Source organism: Zootoca vivipara, chromosome 11 (assembly GCF_965207765.1).
Source record: "Zootoca vivipara chromosome 11, rZooViv2.hap1.1, whole genome shotgun sequence".
NCBI lineage: Eukaryota > Metazoa > Chordata > Lepidosauria > Squamata > Lacertidae > Zootoca > Zootoca vivipara.
Window position 1 is genome coordinate 13,806,984 of NC_142594.1, and position 16,685 is coordinate 13,823,668.

The window sequence follows — 16,685 nt, forward strand, 5'->3', positions numbered from 1 at the left end:
CCATGGGACTCTCAAGAGTCTCCTCCAGCACCATAATTCAAATGTGTTTCAATAGCAACCTATTTTCCTCTCTCCCACAAGCAAGAGGGCTTTGGGGGAATAATGGCCGAAGCCCTGGGATTGCCAATGAAAGAATGTCACAGTTTGACAGAAATCTATATAATTAGCTGGGAAGGGAGAGAGAGAGAGAGAGAGAGAGAGAGAGAGAGAGAGAGAGAGAGAGAGAGAGAGAGAGAGAGAGAGAGAGAGAGTTTTATAATGAGAGGCCCATCTGCTCACTAACCCTGCCAAAAACTGAATTGTGGTGATTTTATCAATTACCATGATGAAATACACACAGGCTGTCGTTACGTCTGAAATTCCCTCCTGTTTCCCAAATAATCTCCACCATGGTTGGTTCCCCTTCACTTTTCCTTCCTTCCTTCCTTCCTTCCTTCCTTCCTTCCTTCCTTCCTTCCTTCCTTCCTTCCTTCCTTCCTTCCTTCCTTCCTTCCTTCCTTCCTTCCTTCCTCCCTCCCTTCCTCCCTTCCCTCTCTCTCTCTCTCTCTCTCCCTCTCCCTCTCCCTCTCCCTCTCCCCTTCCTGCCTTCCTGCCTTCACTTATTCGTCTCTTCTCTTCTCTTCTCTTCTCTTCCTTCCTCCCCTCCCTTCTTTTAGCATCCTGGGTGAAATTCTCCCTGAATCGATCCCAAGCTTCTGCAACGGAGGAACAAAGAAACTGATCACATGCTTCTTGAATGGAAGATCACACATTTATTATTTCTATTAATTTATTCTTTGCATCTTTTTGACTTCATCCCTATGGTCAGTTTGGGATTCCTGCTTATCCATAGCTTACTCTAATATAAAATGTAAGGCAATGGGGATATAAATCATCACATAATAGGATGTTTCTGACCTTATTGGGTCCACAGCTACATCTGCAGGTTAGAGGAACTTTCATGGGTTCTATTATCCTTTAAAAATGAGTGGGCATCACAGCCTGTTCTGTTGGCTACTATTGGTTCGATTGGTTCCAGGCATGGGTAGGAAGAGACCCTGAAAATGCCAGGGAAGGTCTCTCTGGGCACATGTGAGCTCCTGGGCACCACTTGGGCGACCCGTTACATTGCATGTAATAATGTAATAAGATTGAAGATTGAGGGCACTAGGAGAAGGGGACGACAGAGGACGAGATGGTTGGACAGTGTTCTCGAAGCTACGAACATGAGTTTGACCAAACTGCGGGAGGCAGTGCAAGACAGGAGTGCCTGGTGTGCTCTGGTCCATGGGATCACAAAGAGTCAGACATGACTAAACGACTAAACAACAACAACAACAATTGTTTGGGCTGGGAGATCAGGTTATTTTATGTAGGTATGTTGCTAATTTGTTTACCACCCTATAGCCGCAGGTCTAACAACATAAAATCACAATATAAAAACACAAAATGCTTATTTATTTATTTATTTATTTATTTGTATTAATATTTTATGGGGGGGAGTTCAATTATGAAGAAATAAAGTGATAAAAAGAAAAAGAGAAGGAAAGAAAAATAAAAAGGCACAAAAATGCATAAAAACAACAACAATACCCCAACAATATACAGTGGTACCTCAGTTTCCGAACATAATCCATTCCGGAAGACCGTTCAAGTTCCGAAACGTTCAATAACTAAAAACTCAGTAAGGAAGCCTCAATACGGAAGCCGTGTTTCATGTTCGACTTCCAAGGTGTGTTTGAAAACCAAAGCATTTATTTTCAGGTTTACGGCGTTCGAAAGCCGAAATGTTCATTAATGGAAACATTAAAAAAGCGAGGTACCACTATATGAGTATATACAATATGTGAAAAATACCCTAACCCATACATTATTTTATAAATTTGATATTATTATCCTAACACACAAGCAAATATTAATAACCTGCTACTTTTTGTATAAACTCAATCCAAATACTGTCATATTTATCCAAAATCTGGATAAATGAGTAAGAAGTCCATTCACAAGTTGCGAGTGTTATTGTCGGTCCATTTATTGAAGGGGGTCATATCTTTTTTTCTTCCAGTTCATCAATATCAATCCCTTGGCTACCAAAGGAGCATGTAGAATCCATTTTCGTTGTCCCATTGTTAATTTCCATACAATAGGTATATATGTCAGAATAATATTCTCCGCTGAAAATTTTAGCTTTTTCTGGACGGTCACAACTTTTTTGTCTATATGTTGTTGTTTAGTCGTTTAGTCGTGTCCAACTCTTCGTGACCTCATGGACCATAGCACGCCAGGCACTCCTGTCTTGCACTGCCTTCCGCAGTTTGGTCAAACTCATGTTTGTCTATATAGCTGTGTGCAAAAGTACATAATTAGAATAGAAATAAAAACAAACAATAGAAGATACATTTTTTCATATGTGGTAGGATTGCAAAATTGTTAAGAAGTATTGGGAAATGATTTATAATGAAATGAAGAAGATGTTTAAAATAACCTTTGCCAAAAAAAAACCCAGAAGCTTTCCTATTAGGTATTACAGGAATGGATTTACCAGGATCGCAAAAGAACTTGTTTATGTACACAACCATGGCTGTACGAACATTATTAGCACCACATTGGAAAGAAGAAAGTGTCCCAGCTAAAGAAGATTGGCAAGTTAAATTAACGGAATATGCTGAAATGGCAAAAATGACAATCAAATTAAGAGGAAGAGATGACAGCGAATTTAAGGAAGAATGGAAGGACTTTATTGCATATATACAGAAGCAATGTACACAGGTTCATATATAGGCAGGGTTTTAAGAATACTTGTAATTTTATTATGAATGGACAATGAGTAATTCAAATGGTTAAAACTTTATAATAGACATGCACTACATTGATATACGAACCAAGGAAGAGAATAGGGTTTTTTGTTTGGTTTTTGTTTTTATCTTTATTGTTGTTTGTTTGGTTTTTGTTATTGTTATTGTTGGAAAATTAATAAAATGTTATTAAAAAAGAATAGAAATAAAAATAGAAATAGAAATAGAAAAAAAGAAATAAAAACAATAATGACTCAATAACCGCCCCCCCCCCAAAAAAAACCCAAAGCTCCAAAAGTCTGATAACACGAGTGGATCTGGCAACATTTTTTTTTAAAAAAAAAAATTCACATAACAACATAATATATAAAACTGAGATTCCAAAGAATCTCCTGGACTTCCTTCCTCTCCTTTGTGGGTCTTATTGTTAATCCTTCTGCATCTTTTATAAGAATCCAAATTTCTATATCTCCATTTTTGTCCAAAGTTCATTGTCACACTACAAGTGTTATTCCAATCCCACTAACGATTTTCACTGTTTACAATGCTTTTAAAGATAAATTATAAATTTTCCCCATTCCTTATTAAAATTTTGGTCTTCTTGATTTCTGAATCTTCCGGTCATTTTTGCCATTTTGGCATAGTCCATCAACTTGATCTGCCTTTCTTTCTCTGGTACGGACTTTATCTTCTTTCCATCTCTGGGCTAATAGCATCCACACAGCCGTAGTCGCACACATAAATAGTCCTTTCTGCTCCCTTGGGATTTTGGCACCTAAAATTCCTAAAAGAAAGGCTTCTGGTTTTGTTTTGTTTTTTGAAAAAGTTATTTTAAACATTTTTTCCAGTTCATTATATATCATTTCCCAGAATGCTTTTACCACCTTGCATGTCCACCACATATGTTAAAAGGTGCCTCCTTTTTCAGATCTGGCAACATTAAAACCCAGCAGAGTTCTGCCGTTGCTGAGATTTCTTCCAAGCAAAAGCCATGTTTTCTCATGACAGGAAGGATTCTGCTTCAATATCAACCCTGTCCGAGGCCCTACAATAAGCAGCATGGGAGCCTCTGAAATTTGTAAGCTGGTACTGTAACCGTAGTGCCTAGGAAAGTGTATGTGTGTTTGTGAAGCAGCACAAATGCAGCTGCTAATTTTTTGTTTGGATTCTGTTCCGGATTTCTATTTTCTACCAGTTCCCCCCTAATCCTTTCATTTCGGAGCACAGAGGAAATCAGAACGTGCTTTCCGTTTGACGGGGCTCCCAGGCACGCTTCGTCTCCAGCACTTTGATAAAACAACAACACCGCTGTATAGAATCCTGCTGACTCCAGTTCTTTTCAACACAAAGACCAGGCAAGTCCTTGTGAAAACTCACCAGCATTTTAGTGCGAGTCGCTTCTGATACACACCATTTTGTGTGCAATCTTGCTAACGTGCACACACTTGCAGGGTACAATCTCCTCTGATACGAAGCGTTTTGCATGCTGTTTTCACTAATGTAAACACACCCTTTATCCTAGTCTTTTTTGTACATAATTGTTTGAGTGGAGAACTATGCCGTAAAATCTGGAGAACTGCAGATTTCAAAAGAGGGCGGTGTTTCGGTTGGCGTACTGCCCTGCACAACTCCTTAAACTCCCGCCAAAAAGAAGAAGAAATTATTTGGTGCAAAGAAATACGGGCAAAGATCTGCTTAATTTTGATAACTAATATAGGAGACAGAAGTCAGCTTTGGCTACCGGAGTATATGATGTTGAATTCATTTTAAAATACAGAGCAAGTATAAACAGTGTTAAATATAATAAGCCTATAATTTATTAGCAGTCTAGAAGTAATCCCTGTTGAATTTGCCAGGTCTTGCTCTCAAGTAAGAGTGTATAGTAGTGCGGTTCATTAAAAACTTTTTTTGAAAATGACTGCTCCAAAGATCTTATCTTACTATAGGTAAAGGTAAAGGGACCCCTGACCATTAGGTCCAGTCGTGACCGACTCTGGGGTTGCGCGCTCATCTCGCATTATTGGCTGAGGGAGCCGGCGTACAGCTTCCAGGTCATGTGGCCAGCATGACAAAGCTTCTGGCGAACCAGAGCAGCGCACGGAAACGCCGTTTACCTTCCCGCTGTAGCGGTTCCTATTTATCTACTTGCATTTTGATGTGCTTTCGAACTGCTAGGTTGGCAGGAGCTGGGACCAAGCAACGGGAGCTCACCCCATCACAGGGATTCGAACCGCCGACCTTCTGATCAGCAAGCCCTAGGCTCAGTGGTTTAACCCACAGCGCCACCTGGGTCCCCTAGTATATCTTACTATACTAGGGATTATATAGCTATATCTGAAATTTCATGCATATCAGTTAATATCTTGACCCTCCTCCATGAAAATAGCTGTTTACTTGGCCATTTTCCTATGTCGTGAAGGCTGACATTTCAATTCAGTGGAGCAGGGGCAAGATATTAACTGATATGCATGAAATTTCAGATATAACTATATACGGTAATCCCTGGTGTAGTAAGGCATTTGGAGCAGGCATTTTTTTAATGAACTGCCCTAGTGTATAGGTTTAATTCCCAACACACCTACCCCTGTGACAGCGGCATAGTTAGCCGCTTGGGTGCCTGGTGTGGGAGGGTGTCCTGCAGCTGGGGGTGGGGTAATCTGCACCCATGGGGGCGGGACGAGCCTCTCTAACGCTTGGAGCCTCTCTGTCGTCTCCCCCTCAGCTGTAGGGCGGCTGAGGGAGAGGCAGTAGATAGACGCAAGTCCCACGTTGCCGTTTCAGGCAGCGCGCAGAAAAAAGTTTTGTGAGCCCAATTTTTTTAAAAAATTTATAACTCATTTTGTCACCCCCTTTCAGTGATGACACCCGGGACGGACCACACCCTCCGCACCCCCTTCCTCTGCCACTGCCCTGTGATAGCTCAGTGGGTAGTGCATGAGATCCGTAATTTCAGGATCATGGGTTTGAGACCCACAATGGGCAAAAGATTCCTGCATTGCAGCGGGGTTGGCTCTCGTGGGTCCCTTCTGACTCTACAATTCTACTTGTGTTGATAATTCATCAAGGGATCAACATAATGGACAATAGATATAGGACATAGTATAGAGTTTAATCTCTGGGGAAAGCTTCGGAAGAGCGTTCTGAAATTTAAAGCTTGTTATTCCTTGAAGGAGAACTACCTGAAAATGATTTACAGATGGTCTTTAACTCCAAGTAGACTTGCTAAGATGTACAAGACTGAATTGGATAAGTGCTGGAGATGCAATGAGGTTGAGGGTACGTTCTATCATATGTGGTGGACCCATGAAAGAGTATTGGGAAATAATTCATAATGAATTGAAAAAAAATGTTTAAAAGTACTTTTCAAAAATAACCCAGAGCTCTTTTTGTTAGGGATAATTCAGACGGAAATTCCCAGGTGCAATAAAAAGTTATTTATCTATGCCCCTACTGCAGCCCGTGTTTTGTTAACCCAAAAATGGAAAACGAGCAAGGTTCGCAACTAAAGAAGAAGGGCAACATAAACTGATGGAATATGCGCAGCTTGCGGACCTAACATATAGAGTAAGAGAACAAGAAGAACATACGTTTAGAGAAGATTGGAAAACGTTTATTGAATATATGGGGGGAAATTGTGTCACTTGAAAACATTGGCAGCAATAAGATAAATTCAACAGTGTAAATAAGTTTTGATGGATGTAATAATGGAATACTAAATGGTTTAGCTTATGTAAAATAGGCAGGGATTTATGTTATGCAAACTGAACCATGGAAAGAGAAGAAGGGAAGTCATTGATATTTCAAGGTTGTTTAAATGAATATTCTAACCTGTAAAACAGAAAAATGTAATGAAAATTGTAGGGAGAAAAGAACAAACATGGAAAAAAAGACATAATGGGTTAACCAACCTGAAGAAGCGACACAGTGGGACTTACGCTACTTCGGGGGGGACGGATAATCGTCTTAATTATCCGTCTCCCTATGCACTAGCAGGGGTGGCCAACTCCCAAGAGACTGCGATCTACTCTCAGTGTTAAAAACTGGCAATGATCTACCTTCTTTTGGGGGCTCCAGGTCAAAGTTGTTGAGCTTCTTTTAGGAAAGAGGAAGGCCCGTTTTTTAGGGGTTCAGGTCTAAATTGTGGAGCTTTTTTAGGGAGAAGAAAAGCCAGTGATCTTCCAGTGATCTACCACAGACGTCCAGTGATCTACCAGTAGATCACGATATACCTGTTGGACGTGCCTGCACTAGGGCATTTCTGTCCAACATAATGGTGGTACACAAACCATAACGTTTCCTGTTGTTGTTGTTTTTATCATATAAAAATAATTTACTTGCCACTGCACACTGTATACTGTATCTCAAATGTTCTCACGATCTTAAAAACCGTAAAATAACACATCCTGTGCTCCAATCTCAGTAAAAGGAAGGGCTACATTATATCTGCAACAATTTGAAATGCACACGTTTTATGCCATGGGGGACAGGCCCGGCCCTACGTGCAGGCTGGGTGGCGCAGGGCACCATGGTGCCGGCCCGCCAGGAGGGCGCCGCGAGCTGCGCCCACCCGCTGGCCGACCGGTCCGCCGTGCAGCTGCGCCTGCCCACCCGCCTGCCGCGCAGCTGCGCCTGTTGCACCCGTGCGGCGCACGGTGCCCACCCGCCCACTGCGCTGGAAAACGGGGTGGGAGGGCGCCGGAATGGGGCGGGAGGGCGCCGGAGGATCCGGCACACCACGGCGCCGGGAGCGCTTAAGACGGCGCTGATGGGGGAGCAGTGTTTGGGGTGAGTAACATAGTTTGGAATATTTGAAGTGTAACGATCCTCCTTAGGCAAGTCACTCTGCATCTGCAAACCAAGTCAATGGAGCATCTCTTCCGCAAAAGGCGAGATCCGTGGTTCCGAGGTGGGTTGGTTTTCAAGATGTCGCGGCGTCAGCCTGCTTTGCTTCGCTCTCTCGCTTGTGTCGACAGGAGAAGAATGGCGGGTGGAATAACTGCGGTGGCAAGAGTGTAGGAAGGAGTGACTAATTGCAGGAAATTGCTAATTGAGGGTTTATTCATCTCAGGAACTTACTCAGCAACAGAAAATGACTGCAGAGCTGAATCCTAGAACAATAGGATCCAGAATGCAGCAGTCTGATTGGTCCGCAGGAGCCACCCAATCCAGCTCCAGGTGGAAGTGAATCAGCAACCTGATGGGCCTGCAGGAGCAGCCAATCAGGCTGCTGGCAGAAGTGAATCTGCAACCTGATTGGCCTACAGGTGCAGCCCTGAAGTAGGCATTCACGCAAGGCCCATTGTGTAAATAATGTACGGTATATAAGCAGACGTTTTGGGGAAACAGCTCTTCTTCTGTTGCTAGCTGAATAAAGAGCATGAAATTCACTCTCGACTCCGAGTATATTTCATGTTCCCTTCACATTATGATGCCCCATGGCTTCTTTTTGCTACCACCCTATGCCTGCCTCCTCAGAGTTGACTCCAGGTTTGAGGGGGTCCCTGTCTTGGGGGCCCCTGTGGGTGGAGGCTGGCCCATGGGGCGACGGGCATGGTGCCCCACCAATCACAGCCTGCCCTCCAATGCACCTCACCTTCCTGACAAGGAACCGGTCCAGAGGGTGTAAGCCCTGTTTGACAGCTTCCCAGTCTTGGTTGCCCAGTGGTGAGCAGGATGGGATCAAGGTGCCCTTGCCCCATAGGTAAAGGTAAAGGTAAAGGGACCCCTGACCATTAGGTCCAGTCGGGACCGACTCTGGGGTTGCGGCGCTCATCTCGCATTATTGGCCGAGGGAGCCAGCGTACAGCTTCCGGGTCATGTGGCCAGCATGACAAAGCCAGAGCAGCACACGGAACCAGAGCAGCACACGGAAATGCTGTTTACCTTCCCGCTTTAGTGGAACCTATTTATCTACTTGCACTTTGACGTGCTTTTGAACTGCTAGGTTGGAAGGAGCTGGGACCGAGCAACGGGAGCTCACCCCATGGCGGGGATTTGAACCGCCAACCTTCTGATCGGCAAGCTCTAGGTTCAGTGGTTTAACCCACAGCGCCACCCACGTCCCATCCTTGCCCATAGGTGCCCGCTTGACCACTTCAATTGGCGGAATCGGCACTTTTAAAGCCACCACAGGCTGTTAATAATAATAATAATAATAATAATAATAATAATAATAATAATAATACCACAGAGCCGTGGGACCCCACATTTGCCCAAGGATGCTGTGTGTTAACGCCAGGCCTGTTTCTTTGTGTCCATTATTCTCTTGACAACAACACGATCAGCCGCCACTGGTGCCAGAGAAGTAGGCGACTCTGTTCAATCTGTGTTCTTGAGTCCCGATGAATCTTCCTCCCACATCCTTGCATTGATAGTGAGCAGGAGGGAGTTTCTCTGTCGTTCCTTTCTCTCGTCCGCACAGTAGCAGCTAGTAAAGTGGGAAGAAGTGGAGAAAGCACAAGGGAGCATTGCTTAGCAACCATTCTGCCCTTCCCGGATCACTTCTGGAAAATCCAGAAATAACAGGGAATCCTGATGATGTTCCGCATTTCTTTCACCCTTCGCATGTCCAGGAAAAGGTTTCTGATGGGAGAGGAAGAGAACAGAGTAAATCTGTTTTAGCTGGCCCTTTTGTTGCCTTTGTTAGTTTGGACAATATGGTTATAAACAATATTTTATCAATCAATCAATCAATCATAGGAGCCAATAAAATATTTGAAGGGGCTAGTCTTTGATCCAGCTCAACTCTTTTTTTGTGATGTTCTTATGAGTGGATGTAAAAGTTGGTTGACCAACCAGTGATTCTCACTTGCTAGGATTTGGCATGCAGGACATTAGTAGTTGCCGACTGCTCTGTATTGCACTAGAATGTCATCAAATGCCACAAATTCCTTTTTTAGATCGCAGCCTAAACTGACTCTGCATCCCATATCTGCTAGGCTTTGAGGTCCATGTGTTCAAAACAAGCAACCTCCTTGCACACTTGGATTCCAGAAGTGCCATGTTTTCCACCCACTAATCAGGGCTTCCCTTCATGGTTGACTCCCTTGTACCCCTGGGTGCAGAAAATATCATGTGTGGACAGAGGCAATGGAAGGAGGACATGTCTCACCAAGAGCCTGACCCTTGCCATATTTACCCGGTAAGGCCCACTACATGGAATGGGTCTTACAGAGGTGGCTCTGTTGGTAGACCATGAGACTCTTAATCTCAGGGTTGTGGGTTCAAGTCCTATGCTGGGCGAAAGATTCCTGCCTTACACATGGTTGGATGGGATGACTTTTGTGGTCTCTTAAAAAGGTAAAGGACCCCTGACAGTTAAGTCCAGTTGCGAACGACTCTGGGGCTGTGATGCTCATCTCGCTTTACTGGCCGAGGGAGCCGACTTTTGTCCACAGACAGTTTTTTTTTTTTTTGGTCATGTGGCCAGCATGACTAAGCAGCTTCTGGCACAACGGAACACCGAAACCGGAGCAGCGCACGGAAACACTGTTTACCTTCCCGCCACAGCGGTACCTATTTATCTACTTGCACTGGTGTGCTTTTGAACTGCTAGGTTGGCAGGAGCTGGGACCGAGCAACGGGAGCTCACCCCATTGCAGGGATTCGAACTGCCAACCTTCTGATCGGCAAGCCCAAGAGGCCATTATCCAGGGAAGTGTGAGTGTTTCGCCTGCACTGAGTGCCGAGCCGAGAGGGCTCCCCAGGGGGCGCTACAACGATGACTTAGAGTCATAGGAGCCAATTCCTGTGCATTTTTACACCCCTGCCACATGTGAACACAAGTCCCCTCCAACAGAACGCCGAATGTTTATTTGATTTAATCTCCCTGGTGTTAAATATCATCTAAGAGAACCTGCACAAGTGATGCTGACACAAAACCCCACACATACACTCAGTAGAAGAATAGAAGCATTGCCACCTCCCCCTCTTTTCTTCCTAACCCAACACTAAAAGGGGCCCCTGACCATCAGGTCCAGTCGTGTCCGACTCTGGGGTTGCGGCGCTCATCTCGCTCTATAGGCCGAGGGAGCCGGCGTTTGTCCGCAGACAGCTTCCAGGTCATGGGGCCAGCATGACAAAGCTGCTTCTGGCAAACCAGAGCAGCACACGGAAACGCCGTTTACCTTCTCGCCGGAGCGGTCCCTATTTATCTACTTGCACTTTGATGTGCTTTCAAACTGCTAGGTGGGCAGGAGATGGGACCAAGCAACGGGAGCTCACCCCGTTGCAGGGATTCGAACCGCCGACCTTCTGATCAGCAAGCCCTAGACTCTGTGGTTTAACCCACAGCGCCACCTGGGTCCCTATGTAACCCAACACTATGTAACACTAATGTCTCACAACAAACGAAACTGATCTGTAGAAAACGCAACTTGAAAAAAGAGACAATGCATGTGTTTTTGTAAATTAATAAATCTTCAATGTTTTTTTAAAACCATCTCCAAAAACAAAAACAAAAAACAACCCTTCGGAAGCCTGCTGAAGGGGGTTGCAAAGAAGCGGTCGCCTGGCAGCGAGCGGGTGGCTGGGTGGCCGGCTGCTGTCCTTCCGAATCCTGCCACCTCTGCTTGCCCTCTTGCCATTCCCCGGCGGAGAGGCGGAGCCCGAGAGAGCTTCCCGGAGCTTTCCTCGGACGCCACGGGAGGGAGGAAGAACCTGCCGGGCTGCGGCGTCACCCTCCTCTGTCTCCTCCTCCATCTCCATCCATTCTGGCCCCATCCACGCCGCCGCCGTGGGGCATCGCTGCCCGGCTGACAGGGCGATGAGGAGTCCCGGTTCCCCACCCAGGCGGCGGCTGCTCTTCTACCCCCCGCGCGGAATATACTAAGGAGAAGGATCTTCCTCTCGGAGGAAGCTGCTTTTCCCCATCTTGGCTGCTGCCGCAGAGGAAGGTAAAAGGCATCGGGGCGCAAGGGATCGTGTGTGTGCGCGCGCGTTTGTGTTTCCCTTTGGGTTCGAATGGCAAGGCTTCTTTTCCGTGCGCAATCGTTACGCAGCTGGCGAGAGGAGAGCGCAGCCCGGCTTGCCTGCAAGGTTGCATCTCCCTTCCGATGGCTGCAGGCGATTTCCAATGGCTGGAGCAAGGAGCTGCACTCTGAGGATCGCGCGGGGAGGGGGTTCCTTTTGGACATGTGGAGAGAAGAGCTGGCTGGGGAGATTCTGCTGGATGGGATGAGTTGGTGTGTCGGGAGGGGACGCCTGTGTTCGTGGGTGTGTGAACACAGAGGGTCGTCGAGTTTGGAGCTCCACAGCTGGCTGCCCCAACTTGGTGCCCCCCAGATGTTTGGAACCGATGGGGCTGATGGTGGATGTTGGGGTTCAAAGCTTCCCGGATGGGGGTGGAGGCACCAGGCTGGCCGAGGCATGATCTAGGGAAAGCCTTCGTGTATGGGTGATTGAGTGCCGCTTGCCCGAGGACAAGCAGACAGGCTAGCAGCAATCGACTGGACCACGCAGGGAATGCTCCTTACAGTAGTAAGGTGGAGCGTTGGCAATATTTTAAACGTATTCGGAACTGAGATTGGTTCGCTGCTTTTTCCCGAATGCAAAGTTGCCTTTGGTTTTTTTCGCTTGGACAAATGCTGCATCTTTCTTTGAACGTTTTAGCAACGTCGCCGCGTTTTAGAAAGCATGGTGCTTAGAAATGGCAATGAGCAACAACTAGGTTTTTTTAAAAAATAATAATAATAGAGATTCTCTTCTCTCTCTCTCTCTCTCTCTCTCTCTCTCTCTCTCTCTCTCTCTCTCTCTCTCTCTCTCTCTCTCTCGGTGTGTGGGGGTACTGAGCCATGTATATGGGATCATGCAGGCCTTGCTTCCCAAAAGGTCTAATGCAGGCATAGGCAAACTCTGCCCTCCAGATGTTTTGGGACTACAACTCCCATCATCCCTGACCACTGGTCCTGTTAGCTAGGGATGATGGGAGTTGTAGTCCCAAAATATCTGGAGGGCTGAGTTTGCCTATGCCTGGTCTAATGCCTCACAGAAGATGCCTATGCACGGTGGCTGCTGCCCAAGGCTACATTTAAGCAATTTAATGTCTATGGCTTTGGCTTTTGAGAGTGTGCAATTTCTCTTCCTCCTTCCCTCTCTCATGCACACACCCCTCCTATTTCTCTCTCTCTCTCTCTCTCTCTCTCTCTCTCTCTCTCTCTCTCTCTCTCACACACACACACACACACACACACACACAGAGGCAGTCCCCACATCATGCACATTCTCTCTTTCATATCCACAGAGATATTTCCGGCAGGCATTCTGCCTGTCCCATGCTCTTTTAGGCTCACATCCTCTCATCTAAAAAGATTCCCATAATATGTGCAGTTAGAAAGCTTTGTTCTTCTCTATAATAAACACACACCAACTTACACATGCAGGAACACACAAACAATTTATCTCCACATCTTCTGTCTTATACAGGTGTGCAACCTCTGCTTGGTAGTATTTCCTTCCTTCCTTCCTTCCTTCCTTCCTTCCTTCCTTCCTTCCTTCCTTCCTTCCTTCCTTCCTTCCTTCTCTCTCTCTCTTTCCCACCTATTTTGATGGTGCCATGCTGTGATTTGGCCAACCCCTCATATCAATAGCTGTCCCCCTTCTCCCCTACGCTTGTGTAGCACTTTCTCACCTTCTCCATCTCTGGGAAGAACTGACTCCTTTTGCAGTCATGGGCCTGCAATGATTCCCCCCCCCCCCGGCTCCTTGCTTGTTTTTCATAAACCCAGCCTCACACCGAATAATCTGTTTCTCTTGCTGTGTAGCTTGAACATAAAGAGATGTTTACTGCGCTGTCCCGACAATCCTGTGAACATACAGGTCAGTACTTGTGGCCGGTTGCCGTGGCAACATGCCAAGATGGGTTGCCATGTACTGTATATAATACTTTATAGCTATAGGTATGTTAGGAAATGTATGTTCATTTCCTAATATGCTGTACCTTTAGCTATCATGTATGTTCAGGGCAGTGCTGCAGTTAAGGTGATTTTAGACTTTGGACTTAAGTAATGGTCATGTGGGATGGGGGGGGGGCTTTAGATAGCAAAGCGTTATGACTCCGATTTTTGCAAAATGTCATGTAAACCAGCTCCTGCTGCATTGGGAGCCCATCTATCTGAGTGGAGCCCTCGGCCGCTGCTCCAAAGTCCTGTCCTGGCCGGCTGCACACACATTCTGGTGTGATAGAGAGAGCAGACTTCATGTTTTCATCTTCAGTAAGTTATTGGAAACAAATACTAGTCCTGTGTGGTCTGTAACTTGAATTAGGACGTGGGAATTGAATGTATTTATTTTATCCCTTGCTCCAGAACGATACTGTTCTAAAAGCGAAATACAACTGCTGTTTGGGGTTTCTTTCTCATTTTTTTTTTATGTAGCTGTTGGCTTTTTCTCTAGCTTCTGTGAAATAAGACTGATGGCTGAAAACATTAGCGAGCTGGATTCTGCCACCTCCCCTACATCCCTCTGATCTGCTAGGCATACCCTCTTAATTCTTCCACCTGTGTGAGGACAATGACAAAAATGTCCTCCTGTTTACAGTTCCCATCCCCTAGGGGCTCGCTTTAATTTGTGCTAGAGCCGCCTTGAAATTAATTCCGAAAAGTTATCAGCCCACATTTTTCCTTTTTACCTGTTGGTTAGTTATTTGAGACAACCGACAGCCAAAAAGAACCAACTCCCTTCCAGTTTACAAATGTGTCCTCCCTGGTCCCATAGGTAGCATGGCAAGGGGTTATGTACATGTCTACATGTATTGAGGAAGACTTTCTTGTTTGCAAGACTTCCTTCTCTGGGCTCACATTTGGTGACTAGGACTGAGGTGGTGTGTTGATGTAAGGTCTTCTCAGTTTAAGACAGTCCCTTCTTTTTTTATTGTTTTACATCTAAGGGTCCTGTTGATGTTGCTTTCAAAATATTACCTTCCACCCTGCACTCTGAGGATAGATGGAGTTATTTGCCTCTTGGGCTTGCTGATTGGAAGGTCGGCGGTTTGAATCCCCACGGCGGGGTGAGCTCCCGTTGCTCTGTCCCAGCTCCTGCCAACCTAGCAGTTTGAAAGCACGCCAATGCAAGTAGATAAATAGGTACTGCTGCGGCGGGAAGGTAAACGCCATTTTCGTGCGCTCTGGTTTCCGTCACAGTGTTCCGTTGCACCAGAAGCGGTGTAGTCATGCTGGCCACATGACCTGGAAAGCTGTCTGTGGACAAATGCCGGCTCCCTCGGCCTGAAAGTGAGATGAGCGCCGCAACCCCATAGTCGCCTTTGACTTTTACCTTTGCCTTTTTACCTAGATGAAGTTATTCATCTAAACTGAGCAGAATTCTGCTCACATCCCTACAACCATGGCTAAATTTTGGACTGCATTCACTAACGTCAATGACTTCTTGAAGGCATCAAGCTTTTGCACGTCTGCCTGAAAGCCCCAATGAATTCAATGGGGCTTACTTGTGAGCGGACGTGTACACGATTGGGCAAAGCAGCGATGGGGAGCCTGTAGCCCAGGCATCCCCAAACTCGGCCCTCCAGATGTTTTGGGACTACAATTCCCATCATCCCTGACCACTGTTCCTGTTAGCTAGGGATGATGGGAGTTGTAGTCCCAAAACATCTGGAGGGCCGAGTTTGGGGGTGCCTACTGTAGCCTTTTCAGATGTTTTGGACCCCAATACCCATCATTCTTCAGCAGCGGCCATCTTGCCTGGGATTAATGGGAATCCAAAACATCTAGAGGACAACCAAAACCAGTTTAGCCACCCCTGGGGTTAAACGTTGCTCTCTTTCCCTTTAGGCATTGGCAGACAATGGCCTTGTTTGGTTTAAATTGAGGCTTCAACACTGCCCTGTGTTTCACTCCTGCATTATGAACCTCCCGAAAGCCAATTACTGTACTATGTAATAAAACATTCAGCTGACACAAGGTCATGAGGTGTGTATATGTCAGAAGATTTGCTGGCTGGGTCTGGTTTTCTGTAAAATATACAACTACTGGCAGATGCTGAATTCAATGACAAATGTTCATTTGGACAATTCATTTGCATGACAAACTCTCCCAATTCTGCCTTAGATTTCCTGGATGCTTGCCCTCTCTTCTTCTCTGGTAGCACTGAGAGCATTTCGACATTGAGAGTCCATTCCTACTTTTCTTGTTGCTATATTTAGCATTTCCTAGAGTAACCAAAGCAGGGAGATCCAAAAGCAGCTTAAGCAATAATTGTTGTCAGTTCTAAGGAAGAAGATCATACCGTGTTTCCCACATTTTAAGACACCGTCTTATATTTATTTTACCCAAGAAAACAAGCCTATGGCTTATTTTCGGGGGGTGTCTTTTTTAAAAAAAAAAAAATACTGTACACGTTGCTGCTGCTGGGTCCCACGGACTCAGGGCTCAGGACGTGCAGCAAGCCTCCTTCTCCTTCTGCCACGTTGCTGCTGCTGGAGGCGGCCTGCCGGGTTGGCGCCCAGCTGCGCTGGCACTGGGCATCGGAGAGAGCAGGAGACTGATCAGCCACTGCGGCATCGCGCTGCCAGAGACTCGCAGCCACTGAGGAGCTCGCGGCACTGGGGCTTGAGGGCGGCTCTCGCCTTGCCGCCCTTTCTCCCGCTCCAGGGGGAGACACGGCTTCCATCCCCCGTTGCCAAGGAAATGGCCCAGGGGAGAGACGCCAGAGCGGAGGGGCCGCCCGGCTGTTGCCACCGCCGAAAACGGCAATGCTTAGGGCCGCCTCCTCCTCGCGCGAGATGAAGTAAGGCCCCTCGAGCGGTCCAGGGCTCGCTTCCGAATGCGCAGGGATAGGGCTGCGCCATTAAACTGCTTGCAAACTCCTTGGAAAAAAGAAACGTGTCCTGCAGAGCCCAGATCAAGGAGGTGGCCTGCGGGGTTGTCGCCGCTCAGCACCGCGCAGAGCGCCGGATTA

The 16,685-nt window shown here is 46.3% G+C and overlaps 1 protein-coding gene across 3 annotated transcripts in view; it reads left to right on the forward strand.

Moving 5' to 3' along the window:
• Window positions 1-11,495: 11,495 nt before the first annotated feature.
• The window catches only part of ENTPD3 (ectonucleoside triphosphate diphosphohydrolase 3), a 28,088-nt gene continuing 22,898 nt past the window's right edge, over window positions 11,496-16,685 (forward strand). Inside the window, exons 1-3 of one of the 3 annotated variants that reach the window (XM_088653872.1) lie at window positions 11,496-11,668; window positions 13,535-13,589; window positions 14,659-14,873. Coding sequence is in view for 1 of the 3 variants with exons in the window: in XM_035130092.3 (XP_034985983.1) it covers window positions 13,550-13,589 (40 nt within the window). In the remaining 2 variants the exon portion in view is untranslated. Of the gene's footprint in view, window positions 11,669-13,534; window positions 13,590-14,658; window positions 14,874-15,559; window positions 15,698-16,685 lie in introns of all 3 variants that reach the window. The other 2 variants (XM_088653871.1, XM_035130092.3) reach the window with 2 other exon arrangements.